At 38.2% G+C, this 25,242-nt stretch overlaps 3 protein-coding genes across 5 annotated transcripts; 2 read left to right on the top strand and 1 right to left on the bottom strand.

The window, feature by feature from the left end:
* The first annotated feature begins 250 nt into the window (after positions 1-250).
* Positions 251-9,484, top strand: LOC103720936 (centromere protein C). Its single transcript, XM_008810911.3, has 12 exons — positions 251-487; positions 1,082-1,269; positions 1,646-1,734; positions 1,844-1,946; positions 2,911-3,134; positions 3,215-3,882; positions 3,959-4,153; positions 4,238-4,289; positions 4,824-4,906; positions 8,236-8,350; positions 8,466-8,573; positions 9,097-9,484. Exons 1-12 carry the CDS (start codon positions 329-331, stop codon positions 9,210-9,212), a joined length of 2,100 nt encoding a protein of 699 aa, XP_008809133.2. The 5' UTR covers positions 251-328; the 3' UTR covers positions 9,213-9,484.
* A 2,213-nt stretch (positions 9,485-11,697) lies between these two features.
* Positions 11,698-15,465, bottom strand: LOC103720927 (dnaJ homolog subfamily B member 1-like). Of its 2 annotated transcripts, none has more exons than XM_008810902.4 (3): positions 14,661-15,453; positions 13,643-14,061; positions 11,698-12,359 (listed from the first exon to the last, which is right to left on the bottom strand). In XM_008810902.4, exons 1-3 carry the CDS (start codon positions 14,823-14,825, stop codon positions 11,921-11,923), a joined length of 1,023 nt encoding a protein of 340 aa, XP_008809124.1. In that variant the 5' UTR covers positions 14,826-15,453; the 3' UTR covers positions 11,698-11,920. The 2 variants fall into 2 exon arrangements, with proteins under 2 accessions (XP_008809124.1, XP_038987223.1); XM_039131295.1 differs by having other exon boundaries at positions 11,720-12,378; positions 14,661-15,465.
* Positions 15,466-15,775: 310 nt separating this feature from the next.
* On the top strand, positions 15,776-25,119 carry LOC103720913 (psbP domain-containing protein 5, chloroplastic). 2 transcript variants are annotated; one of them, XM_008810883.4, is made up of 11 exons: positions 15,776-15,923; positions 16,006-16,172; positions 17,130-17,250; positions 18,974-19,023; positions 19,191-19,258; positions 20,310-20,408; positions 21,464-21,523; positions 21,633-21,692; positions 21,915-21,969; positions 22,326-22,375; positions 24,870-25,119. In XM_008810883.4, exons 1-11 carry the CDS (start codon positions 15,844-15,846, stop codon positions 24,966-24,968), a joined length of 909 nt encoding a protein of 302 aa, XP_008809105.2. In that variant the 5' UTR covers positions 15,776-15,843; the 3' UTR covers positions 24,969-25,119. The 2 variants fall into 2 exon arrangements, with proteins under 2 accessions (XP_008809105.2, XP_026665947.2); XM_026810146.2 differs by lacking the exon at positions 15,776-15,923 and having other exon boundaries at positions 16,006-16,128.
* The last annotated feature ends 123 nt before the right edge of the window (positions 25,120-25,242 follow it).

Raw genomic sequence — 25,242 nt, 5'->3', positions numbered from 1 at the left:
TTGGTGCGAAAATACTTCTTGACGAAGGACCTCACTGCAAAACGCATAGGCAGCAAAACATATTAAAATAAGTGAATTATGCCATATATAAATTCTACATGCATAACATGGCAGAATCAATGCCTAGTCTTGCAAAAAGAACCCGGCGTTGGACGAACGCGATCAGGGGTGGTTCCACTTCACTCCGATGTACACGACTCGCACGTACCAAAAGAGATTTATTTTTTCTTTAATAAAGAAACTCTACTCCCGCTCCTCATTTTGAAAGGAGCGCGCATTCCCCGTCCCCTCGCCGGGCTAGGGTTTCTGTTGTCCGAAATCGCCACGAATGGCCGCTGATCTGGAGCACCCGGACCTCGAAGATCCCTTCGCGGACTGCTCCGTTCTCTCTCTCCTCCCTCGAACCCTCGAAGTCCATCTCCATGTCGCACCCGCTCTGTCGGCGGCGCAGGAAGAGGAGGCGATCCGAAATATCTTCAAATCCATGGTTGCCACCTCCTACTCTAAATTCAAATCTCACAGACTTCATTTGCACTGGAATCTAATCTTTTAGATGACCAGGATCTTTGATCTGATTCACAAAATATAGGGTTTCTGGGTTGAGTTATTAGGGTTTTATTTTCTGTTGTGTAGCGCTAAAAACCTTGGACTAGAGATAAGTTCTAGGGCTCGGTTAGATTCTTTTTCGCCCAGTTATATGTGCATGCGTTGGAACTGCATTCTTTATCGGTTAAAGCGCTCTCCATTTGGACATAAATCGATAGAAATAGGGATTTCTTTATATCAGTTGCATCATGGTGTGATGCAGTCCAGCTTTGTCGAATTTTGAAGTAGATAATTAGATCATGGTTAGTCATGACTGTCGGATTCCAACAGCTCAAAGGCTCGTGTCTTCTTGAAAATAGTTGTTGCGGGCTCTGAGGTTCAGCTGGTATCAGGCTCTCGTGACCTGCGGCTAATGATCTACAATTAGCAAAGCAATTGCATCTTTAAAAAAAAATCTTTTTGAGCCAATTTTATATGCTTCCTATTGTTTATTGGAAGAACTAATGAAAAAATACTATCTTTCCTGTGAGTCCAGGCACTAAAGGGCTCAAAAGAGTTTCTGGAACAGGCACAACAGATCAAGAAGAGCTGTTCAAACTTTCCAGTTCAACATTCCAACGATGGAGACAAAGCCATTGCTGCAACGGGAAAGGACCGTCCCCAAGGACGAAGACCAGCATTGGGTCGCAAACGGGCTCAGTTTTCATTAAAGCCCATCTCAAGGTAAAGCAGATGTCAGCAGATTTTAGCAATTTACCATATTAATCACTGTTTTTAGACTGGCCCAGATTCAATGTATATGATATCCTCTCTGCTGAGGATCTGCTTGTTATGGATTTGCTCATTTTAGTTTCTGGGTCCTTGGAAGAGGTCTAATATCAGCACCATGGTGCTGAATGGGTTGTCTGATCTGAATGATATTCTTACTTGAATAGGAATTGGCCACCTGCCTGTCCCATGGCATGAATGTGATGTCGATATCAGCATACCTTTTGTCTGTATTGCTTGTCACAGTATTACTATTCTGTATGTACCTGATTGTTCTTTATTTAATCCATAATAATTGCTCACAGAGCTCTGCAATTCTTTCTGTTGACAGTCATTCTGTACCAAATGTAGATTTTGATTCTGGCATAGATCACATCGAAGACCCAGAGGAGTATTTCTTTGCCTTTGAGCAGCTTGAAAGTAATCCTTTGCTTCTCAGGAAGTTGCACTTCTTGTATTTTTGATAATTGTAGTGTAGATTGCAGTGACATTGAAAATTTTATCGTCCACTTTTATGTTTGGAATGTAGATGCTGACAAAGAGTTGAAGAAACTAAGGGGAGAGGTCTCTACTGACCTACTGCAGCAGCACCAGTCTGCCACAGCTCGTAAACGCCGTCCTGGAATTTTAGGGTATGTTTCATATTACTTGGTAACTGGTTTGTTTATGCATGAATTGCCATCATTCGCCCTGTCATCATCATTGGACTATAGTTGTTTTGAGTACTTTATTTCTCCTCTACTTGCATGAAGCCATGTCATCTTGATAAAGGAGGATGGGAACATCCTCCTCCACACTCTCCTCACCTTTCATTCTTAGTAATAAGTAGGAAGAAAAGAATATTTCTCTGAAATCGAGTTTGAAAGTTAGGAACAAAGTTCAAAGCATTAAGAATTGTGCTTGTGTTGGTCCACTTGAGATTTAGCATATCATGTGGTAGGATGCTAGTTATTAGCTTACAATTACAATCCTAACAGTGAGATATAAAGGTAACCAATATAAACTTAATGTAACTCCTCATCTTTTCTTCTTCTCTATCTTCTTTAGTTACATTTTTGAGTTACAGATATATGCTTGATAGAGACCAAGATGGTCAAAATAACTAAACATACGCATATATGGTGATCCTGATTGACCTATCTAAAGCACAATGCACTCTATTAACAAGTTCAAACTGTCACATAACATCAAAATTTATTCTACCGAGGAAATTGCATTTTGAAGTTGAATTAAGTATAAATTATTGTGAAATGTATTATTTTACATAGTTGCACACCAATTGGGATTCTAGTATACAAGGTTGATTGGTCATTCTCAGCAGATCCATAATAGTTACTGAGCTTGAATATTGGGTGGGGATCTATATCATGTGGATTGAGTCCCATACCTGACATATATTGTCCCATATGGTATGACATATAACAGCAGTTTATTTTAAACTTTTACTTCTTGATCAACAGCAGGTGGGTTTAATTTCATGAAACTTGTCCAATGAGGACTAAATCTGCCACGCTTGTCACAGTCATACAATTTCGTTAAGACGGAGTGTCCTTAATGAGATCTTTAATTCAACCTGTGATTTTTGTTTTTTATCAGGAAGACAGCAAGCTATAGACATCATTTTCCTGCTAAAGTTGATACTGCTGTAGTCTTCAAGGAATCACAAGAAGAAATTTCTGATAAAAGAACTTATAGCCCATCCAACACTCCGACAGTCGTGGAGTCGAGTGATACTTTGCATCCCAGAACAGTTGACCAACTTGACACTTCACAATTCAGGCAAACAAATAGTCAACTCCTTGATGCTACAGAAAGACAAGGTATGTTAGGTATGTTGCTACAATTCATTGGTTACTACCAGGGCTGGTTTTCCTAAGTGGATGGTTATTTGTTTTACCAGGTTCTGTAACAGATAAGGAGAAAAAGGTCAATGATCTTTTAGATAAATTATTGTTTTCATTTAAAGATTTGGATGAAGATGAAGGGGCAACTCTGTTGCGAGAGAGCTTGCAAATCAAGTCAATTGATGTAGGCAAAGTGCACCTCCCTGAGTTGCATGGTGTTCAGAAGAATGATATTAAAGCACTTGATAGTAGTGTGATGAGAAAGGAATTAGAGGGCTGCCAACTTTCACAAAATTCACCAACTCTAGCAAGAAACCAACTTGCTGCAATTTCGGCCTTGAAGAGGCGAATTTCACTGAAAGATCCATACTCAGTACTTCCTATTGATGGTTCACCAACTTCCAGAGAATCTTCTCGAAGTAAAGGTCGAGATGAATCCTCTCTTTTGCCTGCTGCTCATATCAGCCATCATGATAGGAATGGTTCAATTGTTGGTGATGCTTCTGCATCAGTGATGGTAAATGACAAAAGATTGAGTTTGGTGGATAACTTGCACACAACAGTTTCTGAAGCAGATAGAACTGTTGCCAGTAAGATCACAGTAGAAGAAGAGCTTACAGAATATTCCTCATGCTTGCTTAAAAATGCCACAGAGCAAAACCACAATAAACTTGATAATGGCAAAGATGCATCTGCTGGAATTTATGGCCATATGGAAGAGGAGGCAAGTACTTCTGATGCTGAGTTGAATGTTATGGACTGGGTACTTAACGGTTTTGATGTTATGTTGTATGTTTCAGGAGAATAATATGCAGCTGGATGCTTTAGTCTCTGATAAGTCAGGTACTGAAGTTGAAGATCGGACCTGTGGTTCTATGGATCCCATTGAAAGAGAAGGCTTGACCAGCCCACATGGTAGTGACATGCCTCAAAATCATGGTGGTTCTGATGTTGATGCTAACTTACATGGTCCAGATGACAATTTGCAAGATGAGGCAAGTTTTTTTTTTTCCTGATTTGCTCATCTGTAAAGTTTCTTAACAAATTGCTCGATACTAATTATCTGATATAACTAGCAGGCAACAATTCCAGCACAAGAAGAAGTCGTAGTAGGTGCAGAGGCTTCTAAAGGTATGGTTTTTGATGCTGCGAAGTTGGCTGAGATTCTCTCCTTGCACTTATTGCACTATACTAAAAGATCACATCTATATCATGCTGCTTGTAATTTTTTTTAGACTTGCATGGTTTCGAATATTGCATTTTCAAACAAAATGTGTGATATCCTCTAGTTTTCTAACATCTATTAGGTCTTATGGTAAATCAATTTTCTACCAGCTGCAGGAGGCATGACCTATCTATTACCTTAATGCATGCGGTTGCTGTTGAATTGCGAGTTCTTTTAATGTTTTGTGAATAGCAGGTTAGGGTGGAGGAGCAACCCTAATTTAGCTTGTCGAGCTGATATAGAAGAAAGCATATAAGACCAGTCTCCTTGTCAAAGATTGTGTTATTTTAAATATTTGATTACTGCCAAGAGTATGCACCAGTTATTTAACTTTTCTAACTCAAAGACCACTCCCTGCACCCACTCCGGTGCATAGTCAATGATGATGAAATTCCTGATCTTTGTTGAAAGTTTAATCTATCTATACCCTTCATGGACAGATAACTCAAGTCTTCCGACAACAGTCCTTCCAATGGATGTGCAATCAGAAAGTGCACATGGCTTACTAGAAGAAAATAATGAGGTTGGCCGCTCTCTCTTTCCTTCTGATTTACTTTATTTTGCGCTAGAGGTCTAATTCCTATTCTTGCCCTTTTTATCTGTTCACCCAATTATTCCAATGACAATGTAGTACTATGTTCTTCAATGAAGTTTGTGTATGTGATTATTTGGGAACCGTTCTTTATTTTTGATTCTTGGTTGCAGCTTTACCTATATAAAAAGTAATAATTGGAAGACGAATATTGTTTGCCCATTTTATTCTCTAATGGTTGACTTGGTTGATGGAGAGGTTGATGAGAGAGAGTGGTTCTTTATTTTGCCTTTGATGCAAAAAACTTATATTTGTTGAGTTTTATAATGAAAAGAAAAATAAAAGTATGCCAAAGACACAAACAAGATTAAAAGAAAGGAAACAAATCAACCCTCATTCGGTCCGAACTCAGATATCCTTGTTACATCTAATACATATTATTGATAAAAATCAAGATATGCGTCTAAAGCTTATTGGACCTTTACTTTAGAGAAAAAACCTATACCTTGGATAAAAGGTTAAGAGATCCCGTTCGGTGTAGAAACAGGTGCAGAGATCATTATCGTTGTCGTTGAATTTAAGACAACCCCAAATGAAGTTTTCTTTCTATTTCTATTTCGAAAGATGAAGTTACTTCTAGAAATAACTTTTCTTGGATAGGAGTTGTTATTAGTTCCCTCCAAGACTAACTTCCTCTTGTCCAAACAACTTCGTTTAGGTTGTTAATTCCAGCAATAGATTTCCCAAATATGGCCTCTTATATGTGCAAGAATTGGCCAAATTATGATTCCTCCAAGTAGCACGTGTACACAATTTACTAAATCTTGCTCAATGTGTCATCGTCCACCATTTATAATAGTTAGTTGACATATGTTTAATTCTAGAAAAATTACTGTTTTACCCCTTCAAGTTTGGGTGGTTCCCACACACACCCCTCTTCTTTAAAAATTTTAAGATGGGATTTTTAAGTTGCCAAAATGATCCAATGTGGTCCTGTAGAACATGAACCATCCAATGCTATTAGCGTGCCACCTTAAAAAGGCAAAAATGCCCTCCCCCAAGCCCTTATCCTCCTAGGCTTTCTTTCCCTCCTCCTCCCCATCGCCTCCTCGGCCTTCATTCAAGACATCCCCTGCACCAATGGCCTCCCTCCCTCCAAGGCTCCTTCCCTAATCAGTGGAGGCCTTCGGTCCCTTGGAGATGGCATACTGAGGAATGAAGTTAACAATGAAACAAAATAAAGACCAAGGATTGGAACACCATGGCATTAAAATGCTTCACATTTAATGCACCATAGATGATAAACCGTTGTTTTGACATTTGATGCATGCTTGTCTCATGTTGATCATCCAAAACCCCTTTTAAAACCCTACTCGCATTGTCCATTCTCACTTTCTTCTTCTCCCCTTCGAACCTTGCTCACCTTGTTGACGCTACCATCGGGGATGACCTCTCCCCCACGTCCAACAAGAAGAAAATGAAGGACAAGAAACACACTCCACCATTGTTGCCGACACTTTCCAAAAGGATTACCTCATCAAGGCCAAGTCCTTCACCCCCTTCATTGACACCTTCAAGTGGCCCATCCTCGAGAACGACGGCCGTCTCAACATCCGCACTAGCTACTACACCCTGCTCCCCATCGGCCACTCTCCCTAAGCGTCCCCTCGTCGAATACCTTCACTATGGCGTCCTCAACTTTGACAAGCCCTCTAACCCCTCCTCCCATGAGATCGGCGTCTGGATCAAGCACATTTTCAGCGCCAAGGTATGCTGTATCGGCCCGAACCGAGCGGTACGGGGCGTACTGTATCATACCAATTCGGTACCGATATTCGGTGCGGGTGGCGTACCGACATTTGGTAATTTCGTACCATACCATACCGATATTGTGTTAGTGTGACACCAGTACGGGGTTCGATATCGAGACGGTGAATCTTGCCCAGCATTGAGAAGACTGGCCACGGTGGCACCCTCAACCCCAAGGTCACTAGAAACGTTATCGTCTGCATTGACCGCGCCACCCGCCTCATCAAGTTCTAGTAGAGTGCTAGCAAGGGGCGCATCTGCGTCGCTTGGCTCTACTCCGCCGTCTCTGATGCTACTGTCGTCGCCCAGGTGATGGAGATCCTCAAAGACGTGTTCTAGCGGACATCGCTCATCTCGACTGTCATGCTCCAGCTCCTGATTCGAACCATCTACGAAAGCAAGCTTCTCGAGTATGATCCCGATAAGCACCTCATCATGTTCTGGATTTCATGCGAGGCGGACACCTATGTTCATACCTTGTGTGTTCATCATGGTTTGCTTCTTGGTGTTGGATCTTTTATTTCCCAAGGTCGGTGGTGGCCTCCTCCACGCACTTTTCCCATGTGATGAACTCCATTCCTCTCCCTCGATCCCAAAAAACCCTGCCACACTCTCTCCCCTTTCGCCATTGCTGCTAGGGACCACCACCACCACCACTTTGTCTCCATTGGCTGATCCCACTTGAGAGCCTCACTGGCACCGATTGCATCCACATCGTCAACTTTGATATCGGTAGTGGTACCAACTAGTCCGCCTTCATGTAGGAGCTAGTCTCTCTCTTCGACCCCTCCTACTGTGACTTCATGAAGCCTCCAACCACCTCTTTCCTTGCTCCATGAAGAAGGTTAAGGTTTTTACCCCAACAACCGATACCAAGGGCATTTTCATCTTACAACAACTTTATGCTATCTAGTGATGGGCATGTGCCACCACTCAGTTAACAGAAATGAATGGCAGCACCACTTTGGATCATTTTAGAAACTTGAAGGATGCATTTGAAAATTTTTAAAGATGAGGGGACATGTGTGGGAATCACCCAAACTTGATGAGGTGAAACTGTAATTTTCCCTTAAATTTATATAAACAAACATTTTGTCATGTAGTTCCATTCAGCCAATTGCATTATAGCAACGACATTCACCTGTAGTGTCATGTCATTTCCCTATATTTTATGCTGCACTCTGAAAACTGAAACTCGCTACCTAGAGGGTGTAGTTTTGTTGATCAGGTTGCTTGAAAATGTTCAGTTGGTTTACATTTTGCTTATGCATGCTTTAATGGGAACTAGTACCTTATTATAATATGGTCTTTTAGATGAATATTTATTCTGTATACATGTCTATTTGCAAATTTTTACACCTATAAAGCCAAAAATATCGTGGACCTACCTCTTTGTGATCTTGCTTGAACATGAATTCATAATGCCATTCTGTTATATAAGTTACAGCATCAGGTGGATAGTATGTTTGTCATACTGATTATTATGCCATATTTTTTCTTTGGACTTGCAGAGACAGGGTCTTCAGGAAGCTTCTGGAGCACCTCAGAACGAAGAAAAGAGACAAAAAGCACTAAGACGCAAACAAAACAGGAAAAAATTAACTTCAAGAAGACAAAGCCTTGCAGGTATTGTTAAGGATCGTGTGGTTGAAGTTCAAATTATAATGGTTTAGTTCTATGACTTTGTTTATGGGACCTTTGAAGCTATTGCTTAATCAATATGTTTTTTCTGCATTGTCAGATGCTGGGATGACATGGAAATCTGGCATAAGGCGCAGCACCAGAATTAGGTCAAGGCCTCTGCAGTATTGGTGCGGGGAAAGATTTTTATATGGACGCATACATGATAGTGAGTATCACAATATCTGTAGTCTTTCAAATGCAGTTTCATCTGTTTTATGTGCTAACCAATTAATAAATATCCGTAAATTGATATAATATATGTTTTTTTTTTCTTTATAAAAATAATGTGAATTTTAGTTAGATCTTGTTCATCTATTTTGTTACCTCTGATGTCTTTCATTCTCTTGTGAATGCCATCTTGTGTTTGTTGTAGCTTTTGTATTTTTCAGAAGTCTCACTGAATGCTTTCCATGAGTTCAAATATTATTTACTCCCAACATATCACAAAGATGTGTTTATATATGATTAGCATATGCTGGAGTTATTTTCTTTTTTGTACCACATGCTTCTTTTATTTTATGATCCCAGCCTTGTTAATTTAACGGGCATATCAGTCTTTTACGGCCTTGGTCATTTTTGGGGGAAAATTAATTTCTTGTGAACCTCCACAAATAGTACCGATTCTTTTGAGTATGCTGCAGATTTAATATGGAAAACTTTTGTAGATTCAAACTTTTGTTGTATTGCAGGCTTGGCAACGGTTATTGGGGTGAAGTATGCATCTCCGGGTAACCCAGCACTTAAGGTGAAGTCATTTGTCTCCGAGGATTATGCAGACCTCGTAGCTCAAGCAGGACTCCATTAACCTACTACTTTTCTGTTTCCATTTAATGACTTGCACTCTGTTATTCTAGTTTTCTCCGCACCCTAATGACCTGTATATAAATCACCTTGAAGTGCTGCCCAGGATTCAGATGGGTTGTTGCTCAATTTTGACCTTGGACAACAAAAGGTCTCTTGAGCACCGAGCTATAGGTCAAATCTCTTGCAAGGTATCAATATTGCATTGATGTTCTTTCTGCTGGCTGTTGCATGAGTTCAAGTGATTTTTGGGATGGCATACAATATGGGTTTGTAGCTTTACCATTGTTTGGTTGGCAACTTTTGCGAGCCTTTTACCATTTAAGGAATATGAAATTTATTCTGGGCATGATAACAGGAGAAGAATTGTTATTAAAACAAAATTAAAGATGGCTAACACCGTGCATGTTGTGCCAGCAGATGCGGTTATTGCAAAATTCTGGATGTCACTCTCTTGCCATCATTTCAGTCTGTTAATTCTCAAACACCTATACACGAGCCATAAATCTGCTGAGATTTTGAAAGTTTTATTTTATTAAAAAATTGATCAGGCGCAGGAAATGATTTTTATTGCATTTTCTTGAAGTTAGAAGGGTTGTTAGCCGATCTGATTCTGAGCAAACTTACCATGCTCAGTGTGGTGTAAAATTTAATTATTTTCGAACATGTTGGCGATGTGTTTGCCTTGCCCTAGGAGCAATAATTTTCTAGCAAGAGCTTCTTGTTTGATCAGGAAAAACCAAAGCATTGACCGTGCGGAATTAATGTATTGGCCTGCCATGGGCACAGCTACACTGGAGGATGGCCTTGGGCCAACATGGTAGAGATCTGGCTGGCATTACGTTTCAATTGATTTGGTATAAATCTTGCCTGATCTTGACCGTGGTCAGGACAGCTTTCCATGTACTGGGGATGATTCTCTCGCTCCATGTTGCTTTATTAACCTTCATTTTAAGGACTCTACCGAGATAGCCTACTTGAGATGAAATCACAAAGATGATTTATTAATTAATCTAACGAAGTCAACAGTTTGGTGGCAAAAACTCCAATTTTGTTAAAAATTTTAATAGCACTCGTCCGATCACAAAACACTCGAACCAAGCAATTTGCTGTACTCTGGAAAAGAGGTTGTGGAGAAACACTTTTATTTGTTTCTGAAACAGACATCTGCACCGACTCAATGAACTTGATGAATTGCAGCGAACCATCCCGTCCTAATTTGCAGAAGCACCATATATTGGAATGAAGCCACCCCAACATCAATTGCTCAAGCCAGATGGTTATTTGTTGAAGACCGAGGTGGCTGTTCTTGGACCATTACTAATTTCAGATGGTCACATCTTTCTACAGAAAGTAAATGAAAACAATTGCATGAAAATTACGCAATTGCAAGCGCCATTTTACATAGGATTTATAAAAGACGTCCTCAGAAAGTAAATTACATGGAGGTCCCGAGCTACAAGCTTCAAATAATTCACTATTTTTGCCGATTTCATTACATATAAAATAACTGGAGGAAAAATAATATGAAACTCCTTAGTGGAACATTAAATTACTTAAACATCCTTAAATTAAAAGAACTATATGATAATTTTCAACTCCAAGTAACCATTCCTTAATCACTTATCATTTTTTTTCCGAAGGGTCTTAATCACTTATCCTGGGGGATGAAATAAGTTTAGATAGGTTAAGCACCTTTCTGGTCCATATTGCCTAGAGTCAACCTGCGTTGACTTTAGTGGATAACCATTCAGTAACCACCACTTAACTAGCAACCAAAGATTACCATAGAATATGTTGAGAAGAAATTATATGTATGTGCCTTTAGGTTAACCGTACAAGTCCCTTGGTCACAACTACTTCTCTGTTGTGTGTGCATGAGAGAGAGAGAGAGAGAGAGAGAGAGAGAGAGTGTGTCACCGACTAGCTTGGGTGGGGCTGAGGAAAAGGCAGGAAAGGAGGCTAAATCAAGGCTGAGGGAAAGGAAGGACTGGTCAAGGATTTGGGCAATTGTGAGCTAATTTGCTAATCCCGGGTCATCTAGTTTGAGACATGTCTTGCAAGAATTTGGATAGAATCCAGATACAACTTTTGTTGGGTTTGAAATTTGATCATAAGCCACGGACTCAGTTAGGTTTAACCTGGATCATTTAGGTTTAAACTGACTTTAGAATCATGGATCGATATTGGTTAAAAAAATAAGGCCCTAACTACAATCGAACCCCAGTGAAAAGATTGCAAAAATTACCCTCTTGGTTGGACATGAGGTTTGCCTGAAAAAGCACTCCAAATCTAGGACTTGCAAGTGAATGGGTTGGATTGGAGTCTTGACCTAGAAAGTGAAGACGATAACTTTCTGTGATGTCTTTTATATGAACTACCAAGAGATGTCAAGAATGTTGAGTTGCTTGCACCATCTGCTCTACAACTTTCCATCCTAGTCTTGAGGCTGGATTATACTCATGGATATCACACATAAGTTCAGAATATTTCACTATAGAGTTACCTTCATTCAACAAATTAGAATCCAGAATGCCGATATTTTCAGTAAATAGATTAGATGGTTAATCACCACCACTTTACACTTGGAAACAATACAGATGAATGATCAGATCAAACAGAGAAGAAACAAATACAATATCGAAAGTATTCAGAAAAACAACTTGTCATAGATGAGATGAGATGAGATACAGATTTCCATCTGTTGTCAAGTTAATCTCCCAAAACGCGTTGTATGCTTGCCCGTTGCTCAGCTGTCAGCCTCAATGGGAATTTCACATCAAACTTGATCTTCAAGTTCCCCTTCCTTCCTGGCTCCTTAGCGATCGGCATCCCCTCTTTTGCTATCACAAGCTCATAGCCTGGGCTGACAACATCAGTTACTGGGATTGACAGGCAACGGCTGTCCAGTGTGGTGAGGTTTATGGTGGTCCCTGCAAGTGCCTCTGCCAATGAAATCTTCTGGTTAATCACCAGGTCATTGCCATCCCTCTTGTACACCTCATGGGGCTTCTCATCGATGACAAAAACAAGATCTGCAGGAAGTTGGTTGAACTGCTGGTTTCCCTTGCAAGGGAATGTGATCTTGGTCCCCTTCTTCCACCCAGGCTTCACATCAATAGTTAGTATTTCTGATTCTGGTACCATTCGTCTGCAAGTTTTTCAAGACGCTTAAGCAAAAAAGAAATTAAAATCTTTTCAGAAGGATGCTGTATTAATCCAATAAGCGTAAGAGCTAGTGATTGAATAGACCAAAATTGACGATTTTTATTAATTTTTCCGACAACATTTGGAAGTAATTCACTAGATGAAGGTGCAAGCCTGATGCATTTCCAGCACATGATCAACCATTGGTAATTGCAAGTTGGACCCAACCAATCATTCTGCATATGCTCTACAATTATAAAGAACATGCTGAAAGGAAAATCTCAACCTATAAGAATTTTCATTTTACAGGCACATTCCAGTGAAAAGAGAACATGATTCTAAAGTCATCCCACCAATATGAGAAAATATAATAAAATACGACGACTTTGCTCCGCTAATTAGCAGTCAAAGTCATAGTACATGCAAATTATGATTGCAAATTGACAACAAAGGTATCGATAACTGATGATCATACTGAAGCAAAGCTACCACTTTCCAAAATTTTCAAAAAATTTCATAGGGTACCTTATCAGTTTTCAATGAAGGGATCAAGTGATATAAATGAAGAATGTAGCTTTTCTTGTTATTCTGCATAACCATGAACTGCTACAAAGAACTCTAAACTAAAAAAATATTGTCTTTTCCACACTAAAAAAAGTATTTATCCTACATCCAAACTGCCGGGCTGCACGAGACTGGCAGCTCTAATGCAGGTGCACTGAGCAAAGAGGAACCCCCCAGGCTATTTGAAATGTGAATCAAGCTTCGGACCATCTTACAAATTTCAGGTTTTAGTCTACTTACAAGCTTAGAAATAATAATAGCACAGAAAGTTTCAGCCACAAAATTTTTGATTAAATAAGTGGTCAAATTAGTTTAAAAAGACAAGAGGCTCGGAATGCTGATTCATGGCCGGCAGTTCTATGAGTTGCCAGCAAATAAAAAGGAAAAATCAAACACCGATCTTCCATGAGGTAAGTTTGCAATTTATTGTGCATGCTTCATGTTTGCATGTACTAACCATGTATTAACTAAGGTGCAGCAAAGAGTCAGACACACTGAGAATCACATATTTGATAGCAGATACAAATGTAATCGAAAATAGAGTGTGAAATGAAAGTGCAGAATGAATAATTCAATCGAACCGTGTTAGATACTTTTATTCAGGCAGTCAAATTGCAGATACAAGGCAAAATGCAAGCATTTACACAAAACACAATTAACAGATGAGAAAGACGAGATCATAAGGACACAAATGGATGTCGGATGGACAAGAAAGAATTTTACCCATTCACATCCATGACATTCCGTGATATCTTCATCTTCCTTGTCGACCCACTGTAAAGCTCTTCAAGACTGCACGTCAACTTGCTCTCCACAGCCAGCGCTTTCCGAGCCTGACCTCCCCCGCCAACTCCGACACCGTCAGAGTATGACCGGAAGACACTTTCTGGCCCACCGAAACCTCCAAAGAGGCCAGGGCCTTCTGATTGAAACCTCATGGACTTTGCACGCCCCATGGACCCAAAACTGAATGGGCTACTCCCAAAGAATTCAGCAAATATATCTTCTGCATTCCGGGGATTGAACTGGAAGTCACCAGGACCATTAGCAGCTCCACCTGCAGAACCAGGAGGGGGCATGCCCTTCAAGCCCTCTTCTCCATGCTGATCGTAGATTGCCCTTTTTTGAGGATCGCTTAAGACCTGCACTAAAACCATTAAGAATTGAGCAACACATGATCATCCAAAATACCATCTGGAATTTCTTGTCTGAATTAGTGCAAACAATTAATTTCTTCCAAGGGGAGAGGTGATTCAATTTGGTTTCTTTTTGACCTCGAATAACCAAAATTTCCAAAATTAATCTTAAATATTCACATGAACAAACAGAGAATTACTTCTAGAAAAGAACTGTTCACCCAATGCTACCAAGATGCAAACCAGAAGCTTTTGGAACCAAAAACAAATGCCTTGAAACCAGCAAAATTCACTTTGTTTTTATGCATTGCAGGGTTCCAACAAAGAGAAAATAAATTGAGGAAAAAAACCCACTAAAACATCTCAGATTGTTGATTCGTCCTTCCATTTTCCCCCCTTTTCTCAGAATATAAAGAATTCCCATCAATATCTGGAAGAAATCGCAAAGTCTTTGAAAAGACATCAGAAAAGAGATATTAAAAATGAGAACTTGGAAAAAGAACCACATTTAGACATTACACACTCCATTTTTTATTACTCATGAAACAATCAGATTAAAAAAGACTGAGACCAAAACGGAGGGAGGAAGGAATCAAATGACTTGCCTCATAGGCTTCGGAGATCTGTTTAAATTTAGCCTCAGCTTCCTTCTTGTTGGTCGGATTCTTGTCGGGGTGCCACGTCATCGCCAATTTCCGGTACGCTTTCTTCAGATCCTCATCGGTCGCGTGCCGGTTCACCTTCAAGATGTTGTAGTAATCCACTCCCATCCCGATCCCCAAACCTCAAAAACCCCACAGATAGAAAAATGGAACCAAATCCTAACAACCCTAACCCTATTCCCTCTCGCTTCTCTCCTATGAGCTCCTCTTCTTCCAAAATAAATTGGTCAACGTCGGAAGATCTCCAATCTCATTGCCTACTATCGAAATTCTTGGAAAAATCCAAAGAAGAAGCAAACCAATCCACGGAATCTATCCTCACCGACTGCGCCGAAAACTCCTCAATTTTCACCAAAAGATAAAAAGAAAGCGGTATTAACAAAAAGAAAATTCGATCAGACCGAAACCTCCGATCATAAAAATTCTATATACACCTAAATTTACGATCTTTCTAATAAAAATTACTCGTAAAACTTTAAAAATGAATAGCTCTAAAATTTTTTCTTGTGACAAAGTCATAATTTACAAATTCTCCAGGCTTAGACGGAGAAGACAAAACGAAGGTTTTGGAGCGAAGAAAGGAAGACGAGGTTGATTTAAAGCAATCAATAGCCCACTCCCTCCGGTACGCGCCTCGACGGACGGTAAGCGCGCGCATAGAATAGCCGTTACTTTTCTGATAGAGATACGCCCGCTCTTCCGTATAATTTGACAACTAGCTTCATTCCTTTTTAAACTCCATGGGTGTTCATTTCAAAAAACAAGAGTTTGGCATCGCGATCCGACCCCGCTTTTTGTTTTCCGGGTACAAGCGATCCGACCCGATTGACCCGGCGCGCGTTGGTCGTGGTTTATGCGGCTGCACTCACGGGGATTAAAGATAAGCTTTCGGCGAGTTTGACATGCAAACGCTTGGATCGCATAATTATATGCGGACCGTCAGATCTGCCGTCCACCTTGTGGAATCACTCAGAGATTGAAAGTACAATGCTCTATCATGTATTAGACTCACACGGTAACCTATCCCGTATACGGTGATCGACTTCCTATCCCGAAGTCGAGTGGATATCGCTATCCCCGAAGAGTTCCCCAGAGGCCACCGCCCTGAGAAAAAGTGAGAAGGGGAATGGCAGTGGCTCTTCTCTCCCCTCCTCCCTCCCTCTCCCATTCCTCATCTCCTCTCCCCTCCAATACCCCTACAAATAGGTGCGTTTCTCGAGAAAACTTTCTCTCTTTCTCTCCTTCTCTCTCACACTCGTACCAAGTTTCTTGATCTTTATCTCGGCAGGGGTTGTATCCAGAGTTCTTTGAACAGGGGAACACGTCGATCTTTGAGGAGAAGCCGTCTAGTTGTTTCCGCTTCTTTGCTGCCTATTTCGATAGAAAGCGTTCAGAGAAGGGAATTGGTGCTGTATGGCCTCTCAACTTCGTTTGCTCTTATTCTTCCAACTTCTGGTAATATTGAGCTTACATCAGTCTAATATTTTTCCCTTTTCTGTTTCTTGCCTTTTTCTATATTTGTATATGTTTCATCTATTATGAATTCTTTATGTAAGGAAGGGGGGGATTGGTCTTCTTGGTTTCTTGAATGTAAGACGTGTATATGATGGTTCAGAAATATGTAAGATTTGTTCTTGGATCTAGGATAGCTATATCCAAGATTTGAGAGTTTCTTGAATTTAAATCTGTTTCTTGTTGTGAGGTCTGTGAATTAGGTTTTATTTAGAATTGGATCATAGGCTGGAAGGTTTCTGAAAGGAATTTAGCAATGATTTTAATATTGGAGCTTCGGCTAATTTGTTATGTTGGAAAATTATCACAAGAAACCAACAGTTGGGATAGGGGATTTTATTGGTACTATCATCTTCCAAAATATAAGAAGACAAAGTCAGTATAGTGTTGGCTTAAGGAATGTTTTGAACTTACTCTGACATAAGAGGCTAATAATTTCCTAATGTAGTGAACCTACAAAACTTTACATCAAAAAGAAATAGAAATCATTGTCACTTTAAAATATTGTGGTTATTAGAACAAGAACATGTTTGTCATTGTAATTTCTCTTGAAGACATTGTGTTGGATGTTTTGCCCTTTGAGAGGACCTTATCTTTTTACGGCTATATGTCTCAAGTCATGTTTGGTCTTCGTAAGATGGTTTAAGGTAGTGCGAATTAGCTTCTGCAGAGCTTGAATCCAAATTACAGTTAGAAGTAGACATTAACAAGGGCTGCAGTTCATGGTGATTGGTAAACTAATGAGTTGTTCATCTGTTAAGAAGGAAATGCATAGTTCGTGGAATTTGTTGAACATGATTTTCACAAATTCTTTCACGTGTTTTTTATATGCTTTAACTTTGTTTCACTTGTTTGACATAAACTTGTTCATTTTTCATTGTATCTTTTATATTTTTGTAGATTTGCAAGCTGTGGTTGAGCTGGGTGAAGATGTAAAGATGGCTTTACTAGTCGATGACATAAATGCATACTCTTTTCAGTACCCTGTGGAATTGCCTGCAAAGAAGTTTGCTTTTAAATGGTAAATCTTGCAAGTTCTGTGGTAGTTTGCAAAACTTTATATTTCCATACTACACTCAATAATTATCTCAAGAATGCAAAATCTAAGGTGTTTAGAATAGCTCTATGTCAAATATTAGCAACAAATGGATCCATGTTTTCAATTGCATTCATGAACCATTCAATTCACAAACACTAGCAGGTTCATGAAAGAGAAGAATCCTCCAAATTGTTGCATCTTGTAAATTTTTGACATTTTGGTTCTTTTGTTTTTGTGCCAAATTAATCGCCATATCTTCTCTTTCTAATACCACAGATCAAATCCATCAATCTTGTTTCCTAATCATCCAATAATTCGTCCCCATCCAAATTCATCTATGCCGGTTTAGGATTTATACCAAAGAGTACCCACACTACTCTTTTATCTGAATACTAAAAGTTGAGTGCAAATACTTTTTGTTTCTTACATTTTGCGGTTTATGCATGTTTCTAACTTAGGTTGCTTCCATGCCATGCTTTCTGTGCTATGTTGATTGCCTCTTGTACGTGCAAAAAAAAAAATCCTTATGAACCCACTAAGATTTTTTCATCTCCATCAGCTTATACCCCCTTCTTGAGAATCTCTGATTTTGCAAATGACTTTAGAGATGACTACCAATGAACATGCATTTTCTTACTGTTTTGATGTGTCTCAGGCTCTACTTATTTTGCTGTATGTGAGGTAAACCCGTGGCCTGTATTCCATGTAACTATTAGATTAATCTGTTCAACTTTTGCATGCTCCAATTTTAAGATTTGAATTATTTTCCTATTAGTTCAAAATGCCCTTTGGGTCTTTTGAGCATCATAATTGTCATGAAAATAGTGATATTAGAGTGCTTTAGTAGTATTTTGTTCTTCCTCTTAGATCCTCTTCAAAGATCTATCGAATTATCTAAAGTTTTCTGGAAACAGAAGATACTTCAAATAATTCATATCTCATTCACCTCACTTTTTGGTTTTTGTATTCAAACAAATTTCCGTGATTTGTCTGCAACTAAGCGTGCTGAATTTGATGTATGCATTATGAGAGTTTGTTAATGTGTTTAAGGTATTTGTAATCTTAAATAGTACAGATGCCTGGTCCCTTCAGATTCTTTCTTTTTCGATCCGACCATAAACTATTTCTCATTTCATGGATTTTCTTTGTTTTTCATTGTTTGAAGTAATTTATTTTTCTCTGCTGTTCCACCTCGATATTTCCTGGAGAGAGAACTGGGATGCTCTCTTGGTCAGCACATGTCTAACTTTATGTTTTTGGCATATTACCCTTCCTTGACTACTGTTATTTCTTTTCTTCTAAAATTTTGTAGTTCATTCTCACTTATAACTATTACCATAGTTAGCGCTTTTTGTACCCTTTGCTTCTGGTGATATTTTGGTTGCCATTAATTTTATCCTTTTGCTCTAATGTCATTTTAATTAACATTAGGTTATTTCTTAATGGACACCTTTGGATACTTTTGAGTAAATGAAATGTTATTCATATGATTGGGGCACACAGGATATGCTGCCTTCCCGTTACTTTAATATTCTTCTTTTATCTTTTCCAATAATATTTTGCAGCCATTGTTTTTCTATACCATTAAACCAAACCCCATAAAGTTTGCAAGCTTTTCCAATCCAGAAATGTATTTTAAAGTAAAAAATTTGAAAATTTTCCTGTTTGAACTTTGTGAAACCTGACTTACTTCATCTGTCCAAAGGGTGGAATCCAGAAAGCCGGAAAGATACTCATCTGCCGCACCACTATCACGTAAGTAACTTATTTTGATTTAGAAGAGTTATGAAAGCATCTTATGTGCAATTTTAGAAATTTTGAAGCAATTACTGGATGAGTTTTAATATTTGCTTCTCTGGTTCTTCAATGATTTAAGGCACAAAATGAAGCAGTCTCTGATTAAATGACTGCATTTTATACAGCTGATGCACGACAACGCATTGTGTCTGAGCGCGTTGACATGATCGATAACCTTGTCATCTCAGTCTCGGTAATTTTAAAATAACTACACGGGCACTAGGCAAAAATTGAGAAATGCAATTTATATGGATTGGGATCCTACTGTATCAGTTTGGTCCTATTGCACTGACAGGAAGACAAGCACCTGAAAGATGCTAACAACTAAACCCAGTTATGTTTTTTCCTTTTTCCAAGAAGTTTCAGCAAGGTATAGATCTTCTTGTGTTGTGAGACTCAACTGATTTTGTCATAGGCCCCGTTTGGCAGAGCTTTTGGAGGGCCAGTAAGTGGGTCAGAAAGTCTGGCCCTCCAAAAGCACTTTTAGATAGAATAGAGGTGTTTGGTAAAAAAATCAGAAAGTTGTTTTAGCTTTTTGGGAAAGCTAAAACAACTTTTTGGGAGAAACTCCAATTCTCCGGAAAAGCATTTTTAGGCTCCGTAGGAAAGCTGTTTTGAGTTATAAATTTTTTTCTTTTTTGGACCAAAATACCCATGATAAAATATAATAATTACAGAAAATGATAATATTAATATATAATAATAGTAATTATAATATTTTATACCTTTATTATTGTATTATACTATAAATATAATATTATATTACATTATGTCATAATACATTGATATATTATGTTATATAATATCAAATTATGTTATATTATTATGCTATAATATACAATATTACATTACTATATTATAATAATATTATATTACATTACAGTAATATTATACTATATTATATATTTATGTATTAATACATATTATATATTACTATGCTCTATTGTATAATACTATGCAATGTCCTTTATAGTTATTTTGTCATACGAAAAGTACTTTCTCAATTTGTTTGCCAAACACATATTAAAGTCTCACAGCACTTTAGAAATATAGTTACCAAACAGCAAATAACTTTTTATAAAAGCTCTACTTCAAAAAAACTCTACTTCCAACAACTTTGCCAAACGGGGCCATAGTCCACCAAGTCAAATGACCATAACAAGTGGAGGATCTCTGTTGAATGAATTCAAATGCCTGTTCAACTTTCCAGTTTGATCTTTGCACCTTTAATGTTTTTGATGCAGATTGGTCCTCCCAATTCCCGCTTTTTAACTCCAAATGACAAGAATACATGGGAAGCAAAAGATGTTGCTGATTCTGTTTTATCTGACAAGTCTGCATTGGTATGTACTTCCTCCACTCCGTCATTTACTTGATGTAAAAATGCTGTAGCATAATATATCCCTACAGAAAGGAACTGCATCAGAAAAAGTATATGCATAGTTTCTGAAAGCTGTTAATTTCTACAACATGATTTGAACCTAAAGTTCCTGACAAAGTCCCATTTCCACCAAGTCAAATTAATCTTCAGCAGTTCAGGTTGGCTAAAAAGAAGTCTTATGATGCATGATGTCATTCTATGAATTAAGCTTTATATATAAATTGGAATTTATAATTTGGAAAATATATGAATCAAGCATTATGTGATTGAAAATGGACTTTGATTGCACATCGGGTATTAGGGGTAATAGCATATATACATCTAATTGCAGAGCTGAATTTTGTCAAAACAATATTTAGTGAAGAAACTTTTCCACTTTGTCCAGTGTGGGTAGCAACATCATTATCTTGGTTGAGCTTTGCTTCCTTTGTTAATGACCATAATAAATGTGGCTTGCAATAACTTGCAACTATTCCTACATTCGTTGTATCGCCAATAAGTTTTTATGGTTCGTAAACCCTTTTCTCTCAAGCAATATCAATTGGAGTCACCTTCAAAAGTATCACTCATCAACTCTTTCTTGTAACTAATGATCCTAGTTATATTTGCAAAAAGATCAACCCTGATGATACCTTTTGTTAAGCACTAAGATTTTTAGAACATTGATTGTAGGTGCACGCATATGAACCTAAAGCCTTATCTCATAAATCGTCATGTGTGTATTTGGAAAATAGCCGCATGTTTATGCACCCATATTCATTTACAGCCATATATGCATGCAGACAAGCATGATCATAGATAAACTCGTATGAAGTTATGTGGCTTGCAGATGAGAGGTTAAGACCACCAGGTTTAGTACACATATGTGAGTTACATCCATATTTATAACTGTTCTCTTATACATATTAAATAAAAGCGTAATGGCACAGTCTCATTAAAAGTTGAGGTGAAGAACAAGGAGAGATTTATGTGTGCTGTATGTGCTGCACTTCTGACATCAAGGAAATTCTTGTGCAGCGCGTAACAACAGGCCAGCGTATGGCTGAGAGTTCAGTTCTTGATGCACATTCTATGAAAGTAAGCTCTGCCTTGTGTTGTTCCACTTGCGAGCTAATTTGGATTTCTTTTTTATAGCTATTGCTTCTGCTAGTTATAATGATGCGAACCTACTAAGTGCTTTTTGTAGATTGGTGGTGAACCATATTGGTATTACGAATACCTTGTTCGAAGATCACCAACAAAATCTGTAAGTTTCTGACATCTGTTTATAGGAAAAAATAGAAATAGATAATTAGAAATTTAATATGATTCTGTCATGAACTTTGGATATATGGAAATACAAATGCTTATGGTCCTTTTCCAAAAATGCTCATTGTTTGGCTACAGTCAATTAGAATCAACTATTCCCTTGCTTGTGCTTTGAGAAGGCTTTTATGGCATTTTTGATGATCCCATAATTTTTTTGCAGGTGCAAGAACCAAACCTTTACCGGCACAATGTAGCTTCAACTGCTGAACGAGATGGTATTGATTTAATTCTCAATATTTTGAACTTTGTAATATAGTGTTAACTATTGTCTACAAAAAATAGTTGGCATAAGGCTTGATGGTTATCATTAATTGTGTTTGCCATGTAACACTAAATTTTGGTGTTTGCTGAATTCTGATGAGATGTGCCTGCAATGGCATGCTTTTACCCATTTGAAGTTTTTTTATAATCACGGGCCTTCCTTGTAAGAGATAACTAAGAAAAAGCTTATGAGTTTCAAGTTCTAATGCTTTCAGCATTTTTTTAATTTTAAAAAGCTCCAGTAAATTCTCAGGTGCAATCTTTTGTGCGTTATTATGGTATTTAAAATGATGCTCCTCATTTCCTCCAGGCTATCTGTACTCTTTGAATGCTTCAACACTTAGCAAGCAGTGGGAAAATGTAAGCTCTTCTATATCAGTTCCCCATATAATCTTGTTCTTTACCATCCTTTACTATCTTCTTAGCTGCAAATTCTTATCCATTTGAATAAAACTAGTTCTTGCCACTATCCTGCTGAAAAGAGTTATCTTTCTAATAGGTAGATATGCCTGTATTGCTTGAGTGAACTGATATTATGCAATACATTTTGAATTAATGTTTCATTTCATTAAATATGGTTGTTAGAGCATGTGTCCAAGTTTCCATTCATCTTGGTATTGGTTTTACTACTCATAGTGGGAAACCACCAAGTTTCTTAGATCCATGGGTTCAGTCTCAAGGAGTTGTTACAAGATCTCTCTCCAACCTACAAATGCATCTTGATTGATAGTTGATGAAAATGCCATGTACACTTTGGTTAAATTACTTTAAAATAATGGGGTGAACAGATGCTGAAGGAGAAAATAGAAAGAGTAACAGCAGTATGATTTTACTCTTGTACCATTTTTAAGTGCCTATCCAATATGAGTTTGATAATAGAAAGAGAGGACATGAACTCAATGCTCAATCCTTGCAGCTTTTATATCCATTGAAGCAACAGTTACTCAGTCAAAGTATCCAAATACTTTCTGTCATTGTCTGGACTGCAATATCAACAGTAATATGTTGATGCAGACCTATGAAACAAAGATCTGAGTAAACTAGGTGCTCAAAATCATGTAAAAGTGTTATAAAAGACATGGAAAGACTTGACCACAAATGGAACTGGGGAGAAAGAATTTGTAAAAGCTTTGCAATAGCAATGGAGGTAGCCCTTCATAGGAACAACTGGTTAATAAGATTTTGTAAAGCCCACTTAAGTAATTGGGACAAGGCTTGGTGGCTATGGTTATGTTGATGGGAGCCCTCAAATTTTATCTCAATCACAAATTTATCATTAGAAAAGGAACAATAACCTGAATATAAATGCACATACATGAGACCAGCCAAATAACTCATATTTGCATGAATTTTAATGCACTAAATCGGACTGTCCTCAACATAATCTCTTGAGCTGAAGCTGGACATCATGACAAGCGATCTTGGTATAACACTTTACCAGTTATGTTCTCTATGGCTTATTTCTACAAGTAGATCTTTGACTTAGTGTGTGGAGTGCAAACTTCCTTATCCTCAACTTTTTAACAAGTGGAATGACAAGCCACTTCTATATTTTTTCTCTTATTGTGGTTTGAGTTGCTGCCTTACTCTAAAGCTTATCAGTTATCACAATATATTGGTACCTCAACTAGAAAGATGCTCTCTATGGAAAAAGCTTATGTAGTTCCTTGCCGGGAGCTATGTGTACTTTGTTTACCAACAAAAAAGTCTATGGAGTATGGAAGCTCACATGTTGCAGCCATGCCATACTCTAGCAGAAGACTTGATCTTGCAACCATATTTTGTTTCTATTTTTGTCACTACTACTTATACTCCAAACAACACATGCATGTAAACATCCGATTGACCTCCAATATTCATTAAAGATGACCTTCAGCTTATATGCCTACCGAACCCATTCTCCATATATTCAACGACATGCTATGTCATCTCTGTGTGCTCCTCTCAGTGCATGCATGAATTGACTGTCTTCACTAACTGCAAAATGATACATCAGAATTCGTGCTAGTTGGATACATGTTCATACACACCAATCTCTATGGTCATTTAATAAGTCCCCGTGATATACAAATCAGTTCATATTAGGACTCGTTTGAGTTTAATTATTTGGTTCCAACTGATAGATTGGGATTAATTAATCCAATAATGGCAGGCAGTTTTGAATGTATACACAAGCTACAACCCATAATTTGACATTAATACATCAAAATATGAATATACAACTATTTATAACCAACAGCTCTAACCGTGGCTAGATACTATTTTTCCACTGAAATGCCGTGTAAATTTTGAAGCGCAAGTTAAGGGCTTTATCAGATGGAAGTTCTGTTAAAACTGTGTGGCAGATTCTGAGAAGATTAGCAATTTGTGGGCTTATTGTAGTTTCTGAATCATGACAACATGATCATGCAATATAATAGATGCCCTCAGTTTTCGTTTTTCCTCTGGATGAGTTTGATTCTATTGCAAGGAGATATTGGATAAATTGTGTCAATATGGTTTCACTTTTCAATTGGATCTGGTGTTTAGGGAAGCATACTTCATAGAGGAAGAGCAGTTTGTTGCTTCCTGATTTTCTGTTTGGTAACTATTTTTACGGTTTTCATTGCTCAAGTGAGATGACTACTGATTCATCTGTCATGAGGCTCTTCTGTGTGTGTTGAATTTCTGACACTTCCTACAGAAGAGACTGAAAGGTAAAATATGGGTACGGAGTTGCAAATTAAACTTTACCATCTTTGGCAGGTTGAATGATGCGGTTATTTTCATTATTGACATGGTATATTTGCATGATGTGAAAAAATAACAATCTCCAGCTGCTGACTAGAAAGCATGTTTGGTTGTTGGAATGCAGATGGGACCTTTCCTAGAGAAAACCGTGGCATCTTTTCGCCTTCTCGTCCCTTCCGAAAATTATGTCCCTCCATACAAGGATCCATGGAGATTTTGGTGATGTAAGCTTCTTATATTTTGTCCAAAAATGCCATTTTGATGATTGTTGGAATTGGTCTTGGTCTTGGTAGCATGACCTGGTGCGATGCATTTTTTGAAATTTATTTTCTCATATCACATTACCTCAATGAAATGAACCTTTTATGCTTAAATTTTTGACTTGAGATTGGCGGTCCCGAATAAAGAAGGTAAAGGATTCATAAAGCCAATATGCTAACTGCCTGTCTTGCAGAGCTGCCGACCCATCTCGAGAGAGTCGTGAGGTGGCGGCATCT

Source organism: Phoenix dactylifera, chromosome 11, assembly GCF_009389715.1.
Source record: "Phoenix dactylifera cultivar Barhee BC4 chromosome 11, palm_55x_up_171113_PBpolish2nd_filt_p, whole genome shotgun sequence".
Classification (NCBI taxonomy): domain Eukaryota; kingdom Viridiplantae; phylum Streptophyta; class Magnoliopsida; order Arecales; family Arecaceae; genus Phoenix; species Phoenix dactylifera.
This window is presented reverse-complemented; position numbering and strand designations above follow the sequence as displayed.